At 42.1% G+C, this 23,337-nt stretch overlaps 1 protein-coding gene across 6 annotated transcripts; it reads right to left on the bottom strand.

Annotated features, from left to right (window-relative positions):
- Window positions 1-642: 642 nt before the first annotated feature.
- Window positions 643-22,794, bottom strand: zfyve28 (zinc finger, FYVE domain containing 28). 6 transcript variants are annotated; one of them, XM_034222490.1, is made up of 14 exons: window positions 22,458-22,794; window positions 9,908-10,048; window positions 7,455-7,592; window positions 7,056-7,258; window positions 6,812-6,901; window positions 6,584-6,673; window positions 6,399-6,500; window positions 4,771-6,312; window positions 4,418-4,513; window positions 3,811-3,974; window positions 3,603-3,719; window positions 3,028-3,132; window positions 2,814-2,917; window positions 643-2,495 (listed from the first exon to the last, which is right to left on the bottom strand). In XM_034222490.1, the coding sequence occupies exons 1-14, from the start codon at window positions 22,491-22,493 to the stop codon at window positions 2,364-2,366; spliced, it is 3,060 nt and encodes a 1,019-aa protein (XP_034078381.1). In that variant the 5' UTR covers window positions 22,494-22,794; the 3' UTR covers window positions 643-2,363. The 6 variants fall into 6 exon arrangements, with proteins under 6 accessions (XP_034078381.1, XP_034078382.1, XP_034078385.1 ...); XM_034222491.1 differs by having other exon boundaries at window positions 3,028-3,129; XM_034222494.1 differs by lacking the exon at window positions 22,458-22,794 and adding an exon at window positions 13,859-14,424.
- Window positions 22,795-23,337: the final 543 nt, after the last annotated feature.

Here is a 23,337-nt window from a genome sequence, read left to right as displayed (position 1 = left end):
AGTGTTATCTTCATTGCATGGCCAAGAAAAGAACAACTTTCTTTAGAAAACTCCCTCCAGAGCCACAGAGGAAAGTTAACGACTATGTTCACAGGCTGAAGTGGTTCCTCATGACAAGTAAACTGTATTAAGTTATGTGGAAAAACTGAAGCTTGAATAATGTGTCATTACGGCTCCCTATAAAACTCAGAAATTCAGTTAGGGAGGGTGTTGCTCATTTGATGAGTAGGCCCATGATTACTACTCAAGTGGCAGAAAATAAACTGGAACCTCAGAAAGCCTCAGGCTGTTAAAGAACATCTTTGGAAAATATTTATTTAGTCTAACTTCAAATTAAAATGTAACTATTATTACACTTTTCAACCAACAGTTCCTGTCGCCTAAAAAACAATCAGTTTGTGATTGGATACAAATCAAGTGACACTTGAGTTGCATTTCTTGAATCAACCGTATTGATAGCTTGATTCGATAACACTTTATAGCATGTGAAGCTCTACATCAATATGACTTTACCCATCATAGACCTGGCTTTTTATGCATAATAGACTTTATTGGTCAGTAAGCACTGACACATTTCAAAGCAGAATTCCAATGGTACTTTGCTGTAAAAGGGAAGAGAATAAGTCATCAGTCGACACTTTATACAGGAAAAAGTAATTTATTTCAATATACATCGCATTTAAAACTATATAACATTATTTGTTTGTTGATTATTTTACACAGCTGTTATCATGGAAATGTCCTTGAATTTTACAAAATAAGACCAAGCTCTGAAACAATAAGATAACTGGCCTTTTAATTACTGCATGATTCCTTGTATTTTACATTAAAGTATTTATAGCTTCATGTAGTTCATACATAATTTTTGTTCTTTATAAAAGGAAAAAAAACATTTCAAAGTTACTTTATATGTTCTTTGATGAAAATAAAATTGATCCAAGACTTGTGAAGGATGTTGATTATGTAATGCCTGAGAACTGCTTTATATCAGAGCAGAATTGACAGGATGTGTTATTTATGTTGCTCCAAGGTACATATTTGTAGATTGGACACTTCCGCCCATTTAGATGTGCACATTGTGATATATGATGAGCATGGAAGGTACCTTGTATGCAATGGAAGCAGATTCAAGAGCAGAAAGGAAGTCAGGTATAAATTATGTCAGTCTGAAAACAAAATCACCTAATATCCACTCAAAGTATCACCAGAGCTGAAGCTTGAAATAATTTAATGTAAACCCAAAACAGCGTAATTGATCAGAATTGGCCTATAAATACAATTGAAATAGCTTAGTGTTGTCTCTAAAATATGCAGGACCATTGCTGTTAGTAGTCAGAATATTGCACTATAACAAGTGTGAGGAAGAGAAATCAATGGGCAATAATCGGCCTGTAGTCTGTAGGCCATCACCTGAGAAGGCCTCTGGTTCAGAACAAACATGGAGCGAAGACAGGTCAACTCTCCACTAGGGGGCCTCCAAGATCCTGACAGCGATGACTAAGGAATCCCTTTCATCCATCAGTGTGCAGCGGAGTCCCCAGAGAACACTAAACATGCCGTGGTGCAACTGTAAAAGCATCGGGCACAGCCCAATGCCATCAAGAGGTGCAACTTGTTGGAACCTAGACTCCGGTTCACAAAGTGATACAGACTAACACATTCATTGCCATTAAAAGCATGAAAGAATCGCAGTATAAAAGCTGTTTGTCATTCTTGCTTTACTGGGACTGGTAGCCTGGTAAAGACTGCGTTCTAGTGCCCTTATAAAAAGCAATTCTTTACTGGAGACATGGTAGTGTAGCTTAACCAGAAATATCCTTATTTACATAGTAATCATGACTTACATTCTTTTGAGTGATCCATGTCCCGTAGGAACCCTGGCACAAATGTAGGAAGCTCGCAAAAGCATAGGAAAATATGTCACAAGTCCTTTCATTTTCACCCAAAGCAACATAACAAACTAGGTGGCACGTTTTGATTTTGTGCTGCAAGCTGCTACAGAGGACTGATGCACATTGCCAGTTCAAAATCTGTTATTGCCTGTTTATCCCCTCTCTCTTTTGCGCCTCTTCAGTCAGACAGGCATTTGTGAATCATTTTTGTGTGTTGGCTGGGCTCTGAAATTAAACCCTCTGGCAGCCAGTCTCTCCAAAGCAGCGGGTCGTATCATCACTGGAGTCTGCGTGTCTCTTGGCTCTGCTCTGTCATCTGTAATGGCCTCCCTCTGCAGCCTTGCTGAGCAGATAAGATGACGACCATTACGTTTTCCAGAGCAGTGTGGCATTTGCTTTGTGCACAGCCCTGGATTGTTCGTTGCATATGCTTGTTGTGGCGGACTTTGTGCTTTCGGGGACATGCTGAGTTTAGATGCCGGCCTTGTCGCTGTAGAAAGGCGTGACATGAAACATGTAGCAGTGTGTGCAAACCCTGACTGGCTTCACCTGGCCATACCGCGGGAGAGGAGCAGAGTGGGAGGAGCAGCGAGAGCAGAAGATCTGAAATGACAAAGAATGTAATGTGTATCAACTACACATTTAACTGATAATAATTATATTTCTATTTTTTTATCTTACGGTGCATGCACACTGTACTCGAGCAATGAGCATGAACAGTTTATAATCTTTTGTCTCTTTTTTGTGAACAATGTCATGTCCTGGTTTTTTTTCAACAATGTTGCATTTTGATATAGTCACAGTTAGTGTTAAATGACGTCATTGTCTTGTCTTAGACATGAAAAAAAAGGTTGATGACGAACATATTTAGTAGTTTTTGAAATCAAGATCAACACTGCCTCAGACTGAGAGTCACTGTACCTTTCCACAGCTCCTACAGTGATGCTTCCTGCGGATGACAGTGAAGGGAGCCTTGCAGGCAATGCAGGAGTTGCAGGCTTCATCAGGGACCCAGTCTGGAGGGTCTACAAAGAGAGAAACGGTTAACACCAGCAAATCTGCTGCAGAGCAAAGGGAGGGAAGGGATGTAGTAATAATATAAACCCAGAGTGGTTCTGTTTGTTGATTTTCTGACCTTCAAACTGGCCTTCCCGGGCCTTGGCTGCCAACTCCGAGGAAGAAATGGTCTCCTGACAGAGAGCGCAGTCCTCCAGCACGGCATTACGCAGAACAGGACCTGCTGGATACCACAGAAGAAGAAACTCAAACCGGTGTACTGAGCATTAAATGAAGATCACTGACAGAGGGAGAACAATTTACAGAGGGAGGAGGGGGATTGGAACGGGGGAGAGGGTATATATATGTATATGTATTGTTGTGTTGGAAAAACAAAATGCCCAACAAATATTTTTGTCAATGAATAGGGTGAAGTGTGGGATTGAGTGATGCTGCGATGACGGGTCAGTTCAACAATTATGTGCTGAAAATATTTATAGCTAAATATCAAATCGTTACAAGCAGATTTAATATCTTGAGAAACAGAGGCAATAAAGTTTGTCTGCTATGGCCTCTGGACCAGTAACACATTTATTTTCTCGTAGTTCAGTTGAAGACATTTCAAATGTTGTTTTAGTCGCACTAAGGCTGTTCTATCTATATTTTAAAAGTGGCAATTTACTGTAACATTCCCTTTCAAGACGTGTATCTCACCTTTCTTGTGGTTATCGTCGTCTCCCTCCTCACACTTTGTTGCCATGACTTCAAACAGAGTCTTGAGGATGCTGCGAAGGTCACTAGCATAGTTGGTCTGCAGCTGATCAGCAACGCCTGCATCACACCAGAACACGCAATGGTTATCAGCACGAGAGAAAAGAGAGTTTGGGGGGGGGGGAGCGACTGACATCGTGAGAGCTTTTACCTGATATACAAACAAAGAGGCGGTGGATGAGGTCGCTGCTGCTGTGGAAGCGTGATCGGATCTTGTTCCTGGCGGCCAACTTTGCATTTTGCAGAGCCAGCTGGATCTCCTGATGGTCCAGGTCCTCTGACATCCCTGAGCTGGGGGTCAGACTGCTGACAGGGCTGCAAGGAGTGGTGAGAGACAGGAAGAGATTGTCATTACAAATATTCTATTCCTAGTTCATTCATTTCAGATTGTAATCTTTAAGTAAAACAAATATGAATAATGCATGTGAAATAAAAAGTAAACAAATCTGCTCCCTACATGCTTCACAAAATGGCAGAAAATTGCTGTTCATTTCCAATTCTTTCTGAATAATAAACTTGTAAATCAATACTACGCATCTGTCTAATTAAATCTACAGTCTAAGGAGCCAAGAGGCAAATGAATGCTCTCACCTGTAGCCCATATGGGAAGGAGTGACTGACACTTCAATCGATTACTGAATGCGAACAAAGGACTTCATCTATCATGCATGATCTCAGTTATTAGCTACTTCTTTGAGCGTGGGCAATAATAAAGGCACAGATGTGTCGGTGTAACACTTTCATGAGTGATGAGTTACCTGGGAGTGTATGCGCTGCTTGACAGACTACATGTGGTGACCGACACACTGTCACAGTCACTACCTGACACAGAGCTGAGGGGAGAGCTCTGAAAACTAAAAACAACCAAATAAAGAGTTTTTAAAAAAAGTAGTGAAATCATAAAAGAAGAACAGAATAAAATGAATAAACATAATTGCAAATGGAATGTAATAAAGGCATCGTAAGACGACAGACGATGGATGAAAACAACAACAAATATATGATGAAACATGGTGAAATAAAACAGATTTATATGGTGATACAAGATTGTGTCGAGATCACAAGGCCGAAATAAATCAAAAGGCTAATAAAAGCACAAATGACATCATACTTTCTCCTGTTGTCCTCTTTGATGTCCCTCTTGGAGTCTTTAATTCCCGATTTGTCGTTATCCGTCTCCCTGTCCCTCTGCTGGCCTCCACTGGCCTGCTGTCTCTTATCATTCCTCAGCTGGTGGTTGCACAGGGAGGGTCCGTCCCCTCCGAGGTAGCCGCAGTCCTGAGCGCGATGCCCCGGCCCCGGAGCCACGGCCAGGCACTTCTCACGGAGCGGAGACTTTGAACCCTCCTCGAGGGTCTCTGCAGAGCAGCGGGAAGAAGGGGGAGTCAACTGGGCCAGATCTCCCTTACTGTGAGGATCATGACCTCGTGGGGGCAGCCGGCAAGCGGAAGATTGTATGACAGAGCTCGGGACGGCGGTCTTAGAGTGTTTATCCAACCCCAGAGTGAGGCCTAACCCGAGTCCAGAGCTCTCTGTGGGGATGTTGTCTTCGTGGGCGTCCTCACAGCTCCCACAACACACACAGGAGTTGAGCAGGCAGTGAGTGGCCACCAGGGGGCCGCAGGGCTCGACCTCAGAGGGATCGGGCCTAGGCAGCAGCAGCTTGTCCACAGCAAGCTCCGTCAAGCTGGGGGAGCGAGGGTTGAAGATGACCGTAGCAGACAGCTTCATCCCACCCATGCGGTGCGCGATGACCTCCGCCGTTTCAGACGCCGGGCCCTCCAGACCCATCTCCCACCCGTTGGTGTAAGGCAGAGATTCAGAACCGGGAGTAGAAGTGCAAGAAAGGGAGCGCTTTGTGTTGGGACAGAGTGCGTTCAGGCTGCGCGGCTGTGGGCACGGCTGCTCCGACTGCGCCTCTGAGCACCAGCCGTTCCTGGTGGGGTCTGGCCGAGGCCCCGGTTTGCGCTGCGCAGGACGAGCAGACTCTGCTGTTTTGGAAGGAGAGGAGATACTAACGTAGGCCTCTCTTGAAATGCTGGTGATGACGTCTCCTGGCACGTCCAGGTCCTCCATGAAGAACACCTTGTCCTCCTCCTCTACATAGATGCCTGTCCTTCCCCGACTCACCAGGTACCTGCGGGGGGAGGCCTCCGTGCTGGACGCCCCGCTGGAGCCCCCCGCCTCTCCTCTGTGGGGGCGGTGTGCCGGGGACTGACCCTGGCTGGGAGGAGACAAAAGGGTGGACATCTCGTCTCCCACGCGGTACACCATCATGTTGAGCTGCTCCAGCTCCTCCTCGTCGTACTGCATGGAGCATGCCAACTCTGCCTCCTCCGCCTCCTCACACAGTAGGCCCTGCTCCTGCTCCACCTCCCCCTTCTCCGTTTCCACCTCCTCCCAGCCCTTCTCTACTTCTGCCAGCTCCTCCTCCTGGTTGGCACAGACAAACGGAGCCAGGTGCTCCTGCTCCCCCTCACTCTCCCCCTTGGAGTTGTCATTAGCAGGGCAGCAAGATGAGTGGTTCTCTTGGACTGGAGCTGGAGAGCTGTCTGTGGCCGGCTCCTCGTCTATGGACTCCCCGTCCTGAGAGATACACAGGTTCCTCTCCAGTGTGATCAGCTCTTCATCACTCAAGGTCTGCAGCAAGTCTCTGTAAAACATCCCAAGATAGTTTTTATATTGTGAAAAAGATCATTCAAAAAGATAGAAATATTTTTTAATTCAATATTGACTTACCTGATTTTCTTTAATAAAGTGCGAAAAGGTCGGAAGAGCTCAGACATGTCCTCTGATTTGCGTTCTAGGTTGAGAGGTCCGTCTGAATACACAACCAGTCCACTGAAAATAGATTTAAAAGTCTTATAGAGACAGGAAAGAGCAGAACAAAAAGAAGTGGGCAGAAGAATGGAAAAGACACTTACCACACAATGGCTAGTCGGGGAATTGTAAACATGAGTGCAGGTTCGTAGTCATCGATCATGTCCTGTGTGAGATAGCCCAGCTTTAGGGACCTAGGAAAACAAAACAGGGAAAAATACATTATACAAAAATAATCACATTATCTACAGATAGTATTTAAATTCTGGTAGGTTCCAGATAAAGTAAGCAGTAGACTCCAAATTCTTCAAGATGTTTCTCTGTGAACTCACCTATCTACAGTCTCACAGAAGAGCACAACCACCTCCTGCTGTACATAGTATTCTTTGGGAGACTTCACAGGCACCATGGCTGACACATAGCTGGCAATGGAAGAAAAAGACAGTAGAATGTGATGACTTCTCAATTTTCTTCAACATTTTTGGCAAACTTGCACCCAAGGGTTGTAAAAGATGATAAACGCAGATTAATCGTATTGCTACATTTGCCAATAACGCCTGCAATGTTGTCATTTACCTGAGCTCAAACTCAGCAAAAAGGCTGTCGAAATGCCGCAACGCGTCCTTCATGCGGTCCGTGTACAAGTTGAGGTCCCTCAGGGCCTGGTCTCTGGTGATGTTGCGAACCTCCTCCAGGCTGCGAGTGAGGTCCTTAGCCAGGGGCCTCATCGCTATACTCTCTATCTCCCTGTTCATGATGATGGAGCCGGCGGCCAAACACTGCACAGGAACACATCACGTCATTAATCATCTCGCCTTGTATGGAATTTAAACTGAATAAAAAAACGTTTATAATGGCCAAATGACATTCAAGAAACATCGCATTTCAACAATTAAATACAATATTTTTATGCACAGGTGTAGGACTTGTGCAAGGTTGTTTTCTCCTTGACAGATGCTGGAGGGAATACACTACCTCAGCCCCAAACCACAGCTGCCCGGCCAAGTTGTCATGACGAATCTCCTCAGGGAACTTGACGCAGAAGTCTCTGTTGGCCCGCTCGTCGGGAATACATTCATCCATAATCTGGTTGATAATGTTCAGCACATTGTCCTGCAGATGAGAGACAGGAAATCAAATTGAACAAACTAGTTGGAGGGGTAAACATGATTGAGGTTAACTTTGAATCACTAATATTTGTTCCAGGCTTCACTTATCCTAAAAAGGCCACTGTATTACAGTGTTTAAAGACCATTCATTAGAAAGTCAATGAAAACAAATTGACAAGTACATGAGACCATTACACAGCTACACTTCCCTCAATAAAAACACAAAAATAAAGCACATCATTCCAGCAGTGAAAATGCAGTGTCACACGCAGCAAGAGCTAATCAAGGGCTTATGTGCCGCTGGTGTGCACAACAGCCATAACAATGACTTACAATGAGCCTTTCACTCAACCGCAGCTGCACTGTGCACTGTAATCTCATCAGGCACAGCACTGCGTCTTTCTGTGGCCCTGAGGAGAAAGATTATAAAGCTTTGAGAAGTAGAGCTTAACCACTGATTCCTTTATGGCTGTGTGCTGTGTCCCCCCCGAGGACCCACTGTCTGCGAGGGTCTCCCAGCGGGGGACACTGATGATAACCTTCACTGCTGGCGGTTTCAAATCACCCAGATGTGGCGACTGCCGTGATACCTGTGTCCGACAGAAGACTGGCTTCTATCATTTTTGCAGTCTACCTCTCAATGTTTTCAATATTTCTCACTTATTCTGCTTCTTGGTCTCTCGTGTGCGCCTTCTGATCCAATCTGTGTCCATCTCAAACACACACACTCCCTCGCCTGTTCCAGCAGGCCGCACCACAGGAGCAGCCGTGCCAACATAATATGAGCAGCATGCCAGAGACCCCCACTGAGGCCCGTGAGTAAGAGCTGATAGCAGCAGTGACAGGTTCAAGTGCAACTTTTTGGCGTGAGTGCACTTGCCTACTATTCTTGGGGCCTCTGGGCTGTGGCAGGGTATCATGCTGCCTAATTCATTCTCCATAACCCTTGAGGAGGCATGCCACTGAACAGACCCCTCTCTGAACACACAAGTGTTTCTGTTAAATGTTTTATACTGCAAACTGCAGGGCGACAAATCAGACACTAATTTAAGGTACATCCTAACAAGAAATAGTCTAGGGTTGCAACCGAAGATCATTTTTAATATTGATTAATCCAAAGATTATTTTATTTAGTTTATTCGATTAACAGTGGGGTCTTCGTATAGTAAAACATCGTAATCCCGGTTTCTCAGTGATTTCCAAGGTGATGTCTTTGAATGTCTGGTTCTGTCAGTCTCAAACTCAAAGATATTCAGTTAAATATATTATAAAACAGAGAAATCAGGAAATTCTTATTTAAAGAATCTAAGTATGTATGATGTTGAAAAGCATGAGATCAATGAAAGGAAAAATAAACGGCTAATAAATACCAAAGAAAAGCAAGCTGGAAGATTGGCAGAGCGAAGGGTGGAGGGTAAAAAGAGAACAGTCGGGGATCAAGTGATGACCTTATTAAGTGTTTCTCCCCTGTGTGCTGCGGAGGGGGGGGGGGGGGGGGGGGTAAGGCACAACGGGCCGGATGACGACCTCCCTCCGCCACCTCCAGCTCGCTCAGCAGGGCAGCCATCACTCATGCACAGCAACACCCTCTGGTCCTCTCAGCCCTGACCACATAAAGACCTGGACCCACCTTTACAACCTGAACCTGCATCAGCACAGACACTAGCTGACCATGCATTCATCCCTAGAGTTTCAGTCATAGAGTAAAAACTGAAAGAGAGGTTATATCTGACCTGATTCGTGTTCTTAACACAATTATCGTGATTAAAGCTACAGTAATAAAATGAGACGCCGCTCTTGTAACCATTCACTTCTAACCCACATGGCCAAACAAAGTCTACTTGTCACGTCTTATCAGCAAAACTGCTTTAAGTAGTAAGGAGACTAAGCAATAGTAGTTTCACCAGTCCTGGTTCCAGAAAGTGGTGATAAGGCTGGTGTGTATTTTTGGCTTTCATGTCGAACCCAAAGGTCCAGTTTTAAATAAAGTTTTAAATACAAAACGACAGAGGATTCTGTCCCCCATCACATCCATTGTAAAGCATTAGGTAAGGGTCTCTTAATAAGAATAAGATGGACCTTTCTTAATGGCCAGTTTGAACAGAAATACAAAATTACGGCAAGCATAATGTTCATATGAGCACCTTACATTACATATTTGGCACCATTACTCTAACTCTCCTCGAATTCCAGGGCTATTTCTATGTATTATTTATGATGAATGGATGAAATAACCCTAATTGACAAAGACTGAGCGTTATCCTTAGTGAAATGAAGAGCACAGAAAGATGATGACTTTGTTGGTTTCTCCCTGCTGACCTGACAGGAGCGGAACTGGTTGACAAGCAGCGTGCATCTCTGAGGGTCCTTCCTGCCGTCCAGCCCGTCCAGCTCAGTGGCCACCTGGTTCAGCTCTTCATCAGCGTAGTAGAACTGGGCCAGGAGCTGAGGGTCCGTCCTCTGCTCAGACACACAAAGAGACACAAGGAGGTCATTTTCAATACAGGTGTAGCCGTTTATCAGAAAGAATATAGATGAGGCAATGCACAGATTTTTCAAAACAACACAGAATAGGTTATAGATAAAAAAACACTGCGATAATGAATAACTGGGTTTTCATCCCACCCTATATGTTTTGTGTAAACAAGTTTGCATGCATGCTGTACTCTTCCTATGACCGTGGTATTTCCACAACACAGTAGTTTGCACAAGGGCTGCAACTAAATATTTTTTCATTATTGGATATTGTCATTTGGTTTATAAAATGTCTGAAAATGGTAAAGAGGCCCATAACAAGGTCCTTAAGCACAAGGTGAGATCTTCTTATGTCATGATTTGTCTGACAAATAGTCCAACCTAAAGTGACCCTTTACACAAGACTAAAGAGTATAACAAAAGATTCACTTTTGAGAAGCTGAAACCAGAGAATGTTGTTCCTAAAAACACACACACTTCGTTATTGTCACAGTGAAGTGCCCTTTACTAACTGGTTCTTCAGATACAGACAAAAAAAACATTATCAAAGCTCTAACAGCCAACACATAATCTGAGTCAACCTTACATCTTAAGAAAACACAGTATTAGCAGAGGACATGACTGATTATTAAAGCACACAAGATTTTCTATTGACCAAAATCTGGCCTTTGTTGTCTCGTACAACATGCTATTTTTTAAACGTTATCAGAGGATGACTGAAACTGAATCCTGTGACAGAAATGAAAAAATCCCAGTGTCCAAGACCTCCTAGATGATCTCATAAGGTGAGTAAATTATTCATTTCAGCTGCAAAACTGAAGTCAAGCATCAAGGAAATGAGGAATACAGAGGGAGGTTCATCACTCTTGATGTGCTCTAATGTAACCTTTAAGTCTGATAGTTGCTCAGGGGAAGGCCCTGTGTTCCTTCATCACTCTATTTTCTATGTGTAGTGCAGGAATAACATGGACAGTATTTAGAGCTCTGCATGAGTGAAATACGGTGTGAGGCATGGACAGCTGCCATCTCCAGAACACCAGCTCAATGCTAGGTGGTTTTCTAACAGAGGGCAAGTAAACATAATCATTACTTTTTATGTGTAAGTATATGCTACTACAGCACTTTGGTGTACACAGGTGAAGTATTCAAGTTGCCATAGTTTCCTCCAAATAGGCTACATAGCCAACAATGAATGTAACTCTTAGTCACCATCCGGAAATATATATACTTGTACAAAAAAAAAAAAACGAAGCTGAGATAAAGCGATGTAGAAGGAGCAGTCATGACCAGCACTAGCGTAAAGCATATTACAGAAACACACTTCCAATCTGTAGGACACAATTAAATAAGGTAAGTAGGGCAGACCATCTTAACAGATTGTTGGATTGTTCTTTCATTTGCCCAGCTACTCTGTTGATTTAACAGTACACCAAGTTAATTCATAAAATATAGCTTTAATCCTGATGAGGAGTTGACAAAGGTTAATATAGTGTGAAAGCTCCCCAGAAGAGTGGGCGTAATTAGAGAGGCTGGCCCTGGTAGAGGATTTATGTAATTATCTCCCACCGTGCTCCCTCAGTGTGGGTCGGAACAGCACAGCGCAGCAAATCCCTCCGCTGCTGCGTGAGGAACACTTACTGTACAGCAAAAACACAGAAGGTAGGGAAGAGACACTGACAAACAACAAATGTAAACAACAATGTATCATTTGTATTGCTTGCGTACACCCACGCAAATGCCATTCAAATGTGACAGTGCATCAACAAACACTGTATTCACTCATATACACTCACACACTTCCTAGGGAGAGTTCACGTTGTTCGAAAGGTTAATGGTTTTGAAAATGGCGACCGCATGCCGACGTGTATCATCCATAGACTGTGGTATCATCCCAAACCACGAGCCCCCAATGACGGTACTGGAGCTTAAAGAGGACCGCATGACTGTGCAGAGCTACAACGGTAAACAGGCTCGTTTTAAGCAGAGCGTCCACTGTCTGGAGATGCTTTTTTAAGTCGAACTGCATACTGGTATTTACGGAATCCTCTCACAGGACCGTTTCCCTGAAGTTTGCAGTGCTTCCTGTTGCGTGCTGCTCTCCCTGTGGACCCTCGCCTCTCTCCCTGAATATGATACATGGTGCTGTTCCCTCACTCTCTCTCATTAATAATGAAACAAACAGCAAGGAGAAAACACAGAGATATAACCTACAGCTGGGGTACTTGTCGCATTGTAACTGCGAGGAGGGAAACATATCTTACATTTGAAAGGTTATTTGGAGGACTGAGATGGCTATATTTTGACAATTGGTAACCTTTATTTATAGTGATGTCATGTTTCTGCTGAGAGAACTAGAAGGGTCCTTTACTGTGAGATACTTGAGTTTTCTGCAAGAGCTTCTGTAGGGTGAGTTAGAGAACAGCATGGATTAAAGCAGATGACATTTTCTTCTTGCTAATGGACACATATAGATACTTGCCGACATAAAACCCAGTTTGTCCCAGAGCAGAATTGTCACACCCTCCATTAAGTGCTATTTCTTAATAAGGTCACATACATGCCCTATATATAACTCATCTGGAAAGAATATGAATAGATAGCGACAGTATAATAGCAAGATATACAAATAATCAGCAGCGTGTACTAGTAATATTAATCTTTGCATTGGCACAATGGAAATACCTTTACGATTGTTTTCAAAATGTGTAGGCTAATGGGAAATAACAAAACGGAAATGTTAATTAAAAAAGGAAGCAAGCATCCCACTGTACAGTTCAGGTATTTATCTTTACATCGAAAGGTCATCTGGGAACAGCGAGAAAGTCAATGATGTCATCAGTCAGGAGTCAGATTTGACATGACAAAACAATAAGTGGGTCTATGATAAAAATGTCACGATGACCAAACAGGAAACAAGAGTGGGAGACAGTGAAAGACATTTTTCTAACACAGGCCCAACACGGCCCACAGAGTGGTGGCATTCATGTTGAGATTTATGTTCAACGCTGACGGAGGAAGAGAAGAAGTATTTGAGACAGATGCTATCCTATTGCCTCCTCCTGCTGCATTCCTCACACACGAGGGAACATTCCTGCAGCATTGCATCATGGGGGAAAAGTCAAAGGCAGGCAATGTTCGAGACATGCTGATTTACTTTGAGATAGATCACGATGCTAAAGGAGGCACTCTACAAGTTTAATGTACAGTGGAATTATCATGTATTGAATATTAAAAAGAAACAGGTATGCAAAGACATTTGCATTGCCAGTTAGTCTGCATGGTCAAACTGTTTACTAATGAGGAGACTTAAGTAACTTCATTAAAACAGGTTAAACCGCACAAACTAGACCTGGAGAAGAGATTAGTTATAACTCAACATGTGCACCTACAGTAGTTACTGCCAAGTGTAACAGTTACTAAGTAAAAAGGCTAACGTTACCTGAAGAAAAGGGGTAATGTGATATATGTGATACCTGATGTTAAAATGCAAGATGTCTGCTTACAGAATATAGGTTGGCACAGAGTAAAGTATTGGCGTGGACATGTACTTGAGAGTTTAATGGTTAAAGAAAAGGTGGTCATACAATACTCACATCAATTTAAGAACACAAATAAAAAGAAAATGTACCCTGACAGAGAAAAAAAAAGAGGAAAAGAAACAGAAAAGTAACAGTCAACACAGTCGATAAACAACACCTTCCTATAAGTGTACTAAAAGTGTTATATGAAAGTCAGGACGAACACCTGGGGATCTGACTCCTGAACTCTTTGCGAGTCGTATCATCATCACCCTACCTTGCGTAAGGGAGGGAATGATTCAGCAGATCCGGCTCCTGTCCCCTGTGGCAGAGACTCTCCTGTTATAGTCCTGCTGTCAGCTGTCCTGGGTGCCCTCTCTTTAAGATGACTCAAAAACTCTATCCACTGCGGTCACAAACCCATCATTTCAGACTATTAGTCTCCCAAAACGTCATCCACAGTGACAATTACTGTTAAGCCCCCTCAATCACACCGTTTCACAATGACTTTGTGAAATCTCTGACCATTTTGTTTATCATTAAATCAATAAGAGGCGATGTCAGTGCGACCCTTATTGACGCGTGTCACTGAGTGTTGCCTGATGCTGTGCGATCAACATTTTCCTCATCTCAAGCAGCTTTCTCCTGGAGCGGCTGATTCTGGGCTTCATATCTATTCAGACGGTGATGGAGGCCGTCCGGCTAATGCTTCATGAACATCCATAGCATCAGTCGAGCCCACTCAGGGGACTTGTGAGAAGCCTTGCCTCTGCCCTCCATACTCCATTCCAGGCTCAATTTGCTGACTTCTGGCTGCCTTCCAAGGAGGCAAATATCGTAGGGGGGGGGCTTCATCCAGTCAGTTGGTAGACTGGCAAAAAAAGCAGCCGGATACAGTTCATCCTCATTTATTATTCAGGACTCAGCATTAAAGCCAGGCAAGAGAGCCATTTGTTTCGGTAACAAATGAGAAACTTCCTCAGCCATTATTTATATTTAGTTTGGCAGAAAGGTATTTTTTCTTGTGAATGCAGTGAAGCTGAGGTACATTCAGATGTGTTGTGTCATTGCTTTCATGTTTAGCTTGCATCAGGAGTTTCTCATATCTTTGTTGTTTTCTGTAGCTACTAAGTTATTGATAGTGACTTTTCAGGCATAAACCACAACTGAAATCACATTTCAAAATGGTCGAAGATATTCTATTAGAGTTGTGCAATCAAATCTATGGCACTAATCACAGCTGAGGAGTATAACTGCATTAACCATCCGACAGTCGGATGCACAGCAGACAGTCGGATTTAACTGCATTGACTCAATATATTCAGAGTGGTCCGCCCATCTGGACTGATGGCATAATCTGTGTGCTCCTCTCAGAGGGCTGCCCTAATCTGGCATTTGGACTAAGCAACGACCTGTGCATGTGCCTGGCACACGGATTAGCATGACAGGCCGAGGTGGTTTTCCAGAATAAAACTGCATTTAAGCTGACGGTATGTTTAAACTAAGTTATGCCATAAAACATTGATTTTAATTTCTAACACAGGCCGAGGTGACACTGGGGGGCGTGGAGGATTTAGGTGTCCACAAGTCGTGTCCAGGATCGCCTGATGGTAGTGTGGGGGCACATGGGGACACCTTCCCAGCAGATGCAGGGGGACTCTTATGCAAGGAATAAAGATACAATCCAGAACTGGCTGTTTTTGTGGAGACAGAGAAAAACTGGCATGCCTCACATCTAAGAATAAAACTTAAACAAACCAACTATGAGTTTGGATAATTCCTCTGCACCATGTTGACCCACACCCCCTCTTCTCTGCTGAGGATGTGCATGACTCAGAGTCAGTCTGTCCACATACCTTTCATTGTTTTAAGAACAGTGACTGGGAGCCAGCATTGGTCCGGCTGAGCCAAATGATACACACTGACAGCCCTGAACACTAACAGTATGTGTAAACGCTGTGATTGCTGTCTGCAAAGATGAAATGTAACATGGGACTGGGATAGCACCACTAACATCTAAACCTCACTGCAGAACAGCAACATAAGTGATAATAAAATGAATGAATAATTAACAAGTATAGCGGTAACCTTTTCACTTCTCCAAACAGGCTTTTCACCATGACAACGGGTTATTTTGCAATGAACACTGTCAATTATAGAATTATTAAAAACTACAGCATAAAAAAGCATGGACATATCCATTTATGAACCATACTGTGTTCTATTGAAGTTATAATATCAATGTTATAGTCCAGTAAGAAGAAACACTAGAGCAGCTAAAGAGAGACATCCTTTCATCTTATCTCCTGCCAACTGTAACCAAGGCCAAAATCTAATCCCAAAAATACAGGCATACTGTTCTCCTCCTTTCCCTCCCTTTCTACCCTGCTGATAAGACGCAGCCCAGAGCAGGAGGGGAGGCTCTCCTTTTCCTGGCTCTTACTCAACAATCAGACTCAAAGTGCACCTTTAATGCATGCTTTATGTTTATCCTCAGTGGGAAATAAGAGAGGAATTCACAATCATCTCCAATAAGGAATGAGTTGCAGTCGATGAGTGCAGCCTTCTCAATCGATACAAGCTGATTTTTTGTGTTGCCTTTAAATCTCACTCACCTTCCACAGCTATTTTCTTTCAATCATCACTTCCGCACACCTCAGACGGTGGGCCCTGATTCCCCAATCCTGCAATGAATTTAAAAAGGCCTTCAATCGCCCGGCTGTCTCGCTCTGCACTTGGGTCAGCTCTCTAAATCCTGGCAGTTGACACCAAATCAATTACCGCATGGCGGGGGGGGGTAAGCAGAATGGGACGTCCACAAAGAACCCCAGAAACAAGGCTATATGAAGCATCCTCACTGGGTGCTGATAAGCAGTTTGCTCTTCCCTCTCACATCGTCTCTGTGCCAACAGTGCAGATTCATGTTTGCAAAGACGAGGCCCTAATCGCTTCTTCCTCTTGCATGTTCACAATATTCGCAAACAAAGCAGGGTTGGGATGCACGACAAATGAGGGGCAAGGAAGAGAGTTAGATCATGTACGGACCACAGCTAGGCCTGTTCTGTTATGTAGAAGCAATCCTTACTGAAGGAAAACACAGCCATGATTCACCTCCTATTGAGAACGGTAACAAAATATATCCAGGAAGAAGAGGCGTGATCTGATAAAACAAACATGAGGGATTTATTTTTTTCATTTTTTGATACATGGTAATATATTATTTTCTGAAAAAGTAACAACATCTATTTAAAAGTATGTAAATGGTATAATATTAAACTGATATAATGGTAGTTTATCAAGGAGCAGGGTACATTTGTGTTAGATTTACCTAAAAAAACATTTGGTCAATACAATTTCAGAAAATGCACAATTCCTAGAGCCCAATCTGCATTCAAATAAAAAAAGATTACTTTTAAAAGTAACAAATGAAAAGTCACAAATCCTTATATTTAGGAACCCTAAAACAGCAAGTATTGGGCATGTCAGGTTGATAGTCAAACTGAACACTAACAATTATTTTAAAAAAAATTGTGAATTAATTTTCTTTTTCTGTGATCCTACTTATTAACTGATTATAGTTTTGTGGTTTCATGATTACAAACTATCTAAAATAAAGCACTCAACTTAAGAGGTTTTTAAAGTCATGTCCATCTAAGTCTTGGGGCTTTTAGCAGATCTGTCACAGATCTTGGAAAAGCATTACCAATAGGAAACCTCCTGCTCATCTATTACTGTAATGACCCTGCCTCTACTTCCACACAGTGTGTTTTTATTAGACATATTGAGCTATTACTGATGTTTTAACCATGTGTCATTACCACCTCCTCATAGTTGAACGTTTCCTTTCAGAATGAAATTCAACGGCTGCATTTTAAGTAGCCCACACAGCTGGCAGCAGGAGGAAAAGTAAATGGCTCCTGAGTGGATGATAAGTGAAAATGTGTTGCTTTGTGGAAAAACGTCAGCTGTCAACACGTTGGCTTTTTCTCTCTGACAGTGTAGACAACCCTCTCTAAAGCATCTTTTATGGAGGCTTGACAATGATGTATGACCATAAAATGATTACTAACATGCTTTGTCGTGTTTCATTAAATCAACATGCGTACAAATGATTTCACAACATTCATTTGATGAGATGTCACCTTAAACCATTTACTATAATGTACATAAGTTAAACGTTTATTTAGAGCTAAAATGAAAGATCAATGAAAGATCTTTTAAGTCTTTTTTTTATACGCTAACTTAAAAATAAATTGGTTCTAGCTTATCTAATGCAAATAGTTGCCGGTCTCCTAGGATAGAATTTGAATAGATTTTTTAAATATCTTGTTTTAAAATGCCAGCTAGGACTTGTGATAAGCCCTTTTCTAAATGTTTCTATATAGAAAATATGAATATTTATGAAAATAATGAATAGCTATAGTTAGGAGGATTGAAAAAAGACTAAATATAGCCTTATTTTAATGAATGATTGTATTGTTTTAATTATTTACTGTCATGACCGAAAGAACGAGATTGCGGATACAAGCGGCCGAGATGGGTTTTCTCCGCAGGGTGGCAGGTGTCTCCCTTAGGGATAAGGCGAGAAGTTCGGTCATCCGGGAGGGACTCGGAGTTGAGCCGCTCCTCCTTCGCGTCGAAAGGAGCCAGTTGAGGTGGTTCGGGCACCTAGTTAGGATGCCACCTGGGCGCCTCCCTAGGGAGGTGTTCCAGTCACGTCCAGCTGGGAAGAGACCAAGGGGTAGACCTAGGACCAGGTGGAGGGATTATATCTCTTCGCTGGCCTGGGAGCACCTTGGGATCCCCCAGTCAGAGCTGGTTGATGTCGCCAGGGAAAAGGAAGTTTGGGGCTCTCTGCTGGAACTGCTACCCCCGCGACCCGACCACGGATAAGCGGGAGAAGATGGATGGATTTACTGTAACATACCAGGATTTAATGTGTCTAGATATTCTTAAATGCATCATAACCATAAGGAATGCCAAGAGAAAACCATGTGAACTGGAGTTTAGGTTTGAAAAAGCCAATAACCAAAACTGCTATTTTATTTGACTCCATATTAAATATAAATCTGCATAACAGACATTTTACAAACAAAAAGTGTTATTGAAATCTAAATGCATTTATTGCATGTGGAGTTGAGGTGCAGAAATGTAGCTTTTGATGCACTTCGTTTTGCAAAACCAAATTAATATTTAAAAAAACACTATTGAAATCAAATGAAATAAGAACATTTATTAAAAATGAAAGAATGAAGGTATAACTAGGAGGTTAAACTGAACATCTCCTTATAAGCTGGGAACTTACATTAAGGTCAACTCTTTTAAAATGACCATAATTATATTTTTCAAAAATAAAGTTAGCAAGAATCAGTGACCTGTCAGAATTGGATGACATAATCAAAGTAATCAGGCATTAGCTTTAAACATGATCACATACACAACAGCCTATTGTTACACACCGATATCTGTTTGACATTTCGATATGAGTGCAGAATTCAAAGTATCAGCTAGTACCCACACGCATGAAACTGTCCAGTGGGGCGAGGGGGAGAACAGAGGCAAATGAGTAGCGTCCTGTAGACGGAGGTGAGTGCACTCGGTCTGGAGGAGCTGTGAGGCTGTCACCCTGACTGATGAGGCGGTGTGGAGCTGAAGGTCAGCCCCTGAATGCCTGATGGAATAACAACCAAGACAGGAAGTGTACAGGTCCAGCCTCCTGACATCTCTCTCTCTCTCGCCACCGGTCACTCTGCAAGTTTGCTGCTGATGAATGAGAGGCGAGGAGACAGTGGCCATTTTGACTGCTAGGCCAGGTCTCATCTTTGTTTGGGACTGCAGGGGAGTGTGCTGAAGCGGATTGTTATGGATACTTCTACCCTGGTTTCACCCTTCTGGAACTTTCCCCTGCTGAATGTACGGTCAAAGTTCAACTTGTGAGTAGTCAAATAAAAGTGCACTAAATACACAGTAGTAAGATCTCCTTTGTAGATATTTGGGGGGGGGGAAATGTGAACTATGTACATAACAACACGTTGAACCAGTTTAAAGGCCTTGCAGGAATTTGGAAAATATCTTTACTAAGAGGGTGAGATAACCATTACTGCCTTCCCCACACACCCTTACAGGAGAGCAAGACAAACCATTCCTATACATTGAACTTTTTACAGAAAGGGGCACTTTGATGGCAGGTTCAGGGAGAATAGGCAGGTATGTCCCGCACAGAGCTGCACACCCTTGGAAGGGATTGTGTAGCAGCCGGGGCAAAAGAAAGTCCTCCACAGTGGGACTTATCTGGGGAAGTAAAGAGCAGCTCTGCAAATATCAATAGCTCTGCTTCAGTCAAGGGAACATGCTGAATCGACACTTTTCTGTCTCCAGGAAAACATAGTTCAATATTAAACTGCTTACTGTTGATGCAAAATGACAATGCTATGCGGTGTTAAACCCTAAATGCCAGAATATGTGGGCACAGATTTGAATTACCAAAGAAATATTTTCTCTCAAACTACTTAGCTGCCGGTTAACAAAAGGAGCATAACGTGATCTGAGCCGTCCTTTCATTACTGTTGTCTTTTCATACCGATTGGTGTAATTACTAAGCCTTTTAGTGCTGTTCTCCTCCCTACTTTGAGGCAGAACCGATCATTTTAAACCCACAGACTTATGTGCAATTCTGTTAATACCTTCCATAACTGTGTTTTGGCAGAAAAGGCACTGATGTAATAGCTCAGCACACAGGCTCAGAAGTCACTCATGAATGCGACAATACTCTGGTGAACCCCAACACTTAGGCCTAAACCCAGCGATGGAGCGCCATAATGCTGTGACAGCAAACATGGTTAAGCAGAGAAAAGAGCAGTGTGTGTGTGTGGTAAAGAGCAGGTGGATGATATATATAATCACAGGCAATTTATTTGATCCCTGTCTGACATTGCTGTTGCAGAAACTCCCAATTACTGTGATTCTTTGATATGGAAATGCAGCTGTCTTCTTTTATCAGAGAGACTGACATATGAACTAATACTGCCTATTAGGAATACATGTTGACAATTCTTTTAAGTAAAGTAAAAAATGTGACTTTCTTTGCCAAGAAACACAACAATACACCACATTTACCAGCTTGTTTAAGAGGCTGTCTGCAGTATATTCTCCTCGGTTTCTATCAACAGAAAATTCTGCTTTCGGGACTTGTTTATGTGCAGCTCATAAAACGCACTAACACATTATTCAAGCCTGTCCTGTGAGTCAACTAGGGAGAAAACATCAGGCTCTTTATCAAAAGTCAAGATTCTTAATTGAGTACACAAAGTGAGGGAATTCTATGTTCTTTATTACTAATGTTTGTTTTATATAAATGCATTGCAATAATAATATACTTGTTTACCCCTCCACCAGAAGAGGCTTCGTTAGAACACTGTGTAGTACAAGTGTTATGCATCATTTCACAAGTGATTTTCAATGTAATATATACTCATTCTTCTCAGTAAATCGAGAACTTTGCATAAGAGCATGAGTAAGTGAGACAGGGTGATGAGTGTTAAACCCACATTAGAAATCACAACACCCAAAGATAAAAAAATAACCAGATAGGGGTTTCTCAATGCAATTTGGTCACAAAATATGTGTTAATTAATGTTTAAGAACTACTAATGATGGTACAGCACTAAAAAACAAGTGACAACTTTACCACTGTGTGTGCAAGTTGTCGCATTGAGTTGAGTGCTTTACAATTTTGCCTCCTAAAAGCTTTTAGTTAACAGAAATTCCCTCCCTGGAGGAATATTAACTTTCACTCAAAGTGAAAAAGTGCTGCAGTTGGCATATATTAAACTGTTCGTTTAACAAGGCGATCAAGCCTTCAATACGTCCTCTGCTGTGTCAGGCATGTTTCCACACTCTGAGCTTGATTTAAAGAATCTCAGCACATCCATTAGGAGCTCACCCCTAAAGTGATGATCGTGCCTTCAAACGGTGTGTCCTGGGCCGGAGCAGCAGCTGATTGAACAGGTTTTTCTTTTAACTACAATTGATCCAGTTTCAGGTGGGGTTTACAATCAACAAACATAACCCAATGAAATGCAACAAAGCTATACAATATAACACATGTAATTAAATAACAACTATTTTGATCAGTCAATTCCCCATTTCTGTCATTTCTCAAGTTTCAGCTTCCCAGTTACGAGGTGTTTTTTCTGCTTTACTTTAGTGAGTTAAATATATTTCGGTATGACATAAAGCAACTCTCCTCAAGCATAAAGAAACTGACATGTGCATTTTATTTGACTATTTTCTGTTATTTTCTACACATAAAGATGAATCAGTTGATTTAAAAAAGAAGGAAAGTCATTATCAGTAGCAGCCCTAAAATGCTATTAACTTTTTTTTGTATTACTTTTTTTATCATAAAGTATATTGGTTTGTATTTCTTATTTGTTGTGTTTTATTATTATTATTCATTCATTAAGTCTTTTTTGTCATTATTATGCATTCATTATTCATGTTTTTATTGTTGCTATTAGACTATGACTGATTAGACGGTTCTACAATGAATTTGGACTATAAACCCATAAGAAAATCACTTCAACAAAACATACCAATAATGACAATGCCATCTGAAGGCAACAGTAAATCAATCAGTGTAAATTGTCATACTGTAACATTGTTATCCCCGACTAACTAAAGCATCATCAACAACAACAAAGGGATATGTGCTGGTTAATAACATCAGGACACAGGCTAACGTTAGCAGATGTGTGGCAGTTTATGAAGTGATCAGGCTAACCAGCCACACTGATCGGCTAGCTATCTCCAGAGCTATGCATAAAAAATGACTTGACTGCAGAGCTGACACAGCGTGTGAATCGAAGATAACTTACCTTGGGCTTATACAGCCACTTTCGAAAGCGGTTCATCGTTCCCTCGCCACCTTCCTTTGTCACCCTCCTCTCCTCTCCTGTACCTGAGTGTCTGACACTATCGGCAGCTGGTAGCTAAGCTAGCTTCGCGCTGCTGGGTTCCAAAACATTAAATGTAAAAAAACACAGTCACGGTAAGTTGTCCTGAATGTTACAACGCAGCTCTGAACGCGTACAAAGCAGATATTATAAAGCAACGACTTATTTCCATCTTCCCTGAATCCCGAGGTTGGCTGCCTGTCTCCCCCGCCCGGCCACTTTCCAAGTCCCGACGATACAGACGGAGCTCCGGCGGCTCTGAGCCTCTAACGTTACTGGATGACAGTCACGTTGACAACATTCACCTCCCACTTTCTCAGGAACTGATGCCTTCAAGGGCCGATCCCAAACCCCGAGCACCCATACGCTCCTGGTCCTGTACAAATACAGACCATGTAAGAATTGCAGTGGAACTTTTTTTATTTTCTAAATTCCCCCATCCAGTTTCTTTATAAAAGGAAATCTTTGACTTTTAGTAATGATTCGTTTCAGTTACCAAATAATGTTTTAAAAAAACATGAAGGCGGACCTCAAGCTAGCAAACTCAATTTCAATCTCTTCTTAAAATAAACTTTTATTTGATTTATTTTCCTGACTAATGGTGTTTGTTCATTCATTTATAATGTTTATATCTTCAGTTCTAGATCTGAATTTGGCTATTTTTTATAATTGTTTTTGTGAATGATGTTGTAGGCTTCCTTTGTTTTTTTAAGATCCACATAAATATGTTATTATTATTATAATAATAATTATCATTATTAGTAGTAGTAGTAGTATAAGTAGTAGTAGTAGTATTTGTATT

This window comes from Gymnodraco acuticeps, unplaced genomic scaffold (assembly GCF_902827175.1).
Source record: "Gymnodraco acuticeps unplaced genomic scaffold, fGymAcu1.1, whole genome shotgun sequence".
Classification (NCBI taxonomy): Eukaryota; Metazoa; Chordata; class Actinopteri; order Perciformes; family Bathydraconidae; genus Gymnodraco; species Gymnodraco acuticeps.
Note: the sequence above shows the minus strand (reverse complement) of the source record. Positions and strands in the feature narration are given on the sequence as shown.

What these genes read in the sequence shown, in the direction of transcription:
- zfyve28 (XM_034222490.1), bottom strand. Translation starts at nt 22,493, where the DNA reads ATGAACCGCTTTCGAAAGTGGCTGTATAAGCCCAAG. An exon ending in CCTCTTTGTTTGTATATCAG is followed by an intron (nt 3,720 to 3,810) that starts GTAAAAGCTCTC and finishes GGTGTGATGCAG; the next exon opens with GCGTTGCTGATCAGCTGCAG. An exon ending in CGACGATAACCACAAGAAAG is followed by an intron (nt 3,133 to 3,602) that starts GTGAGATACACG and finishes TGTGGTATCCAG; the next exon opens with CAGGTCCTGTTCTGCGTAAT.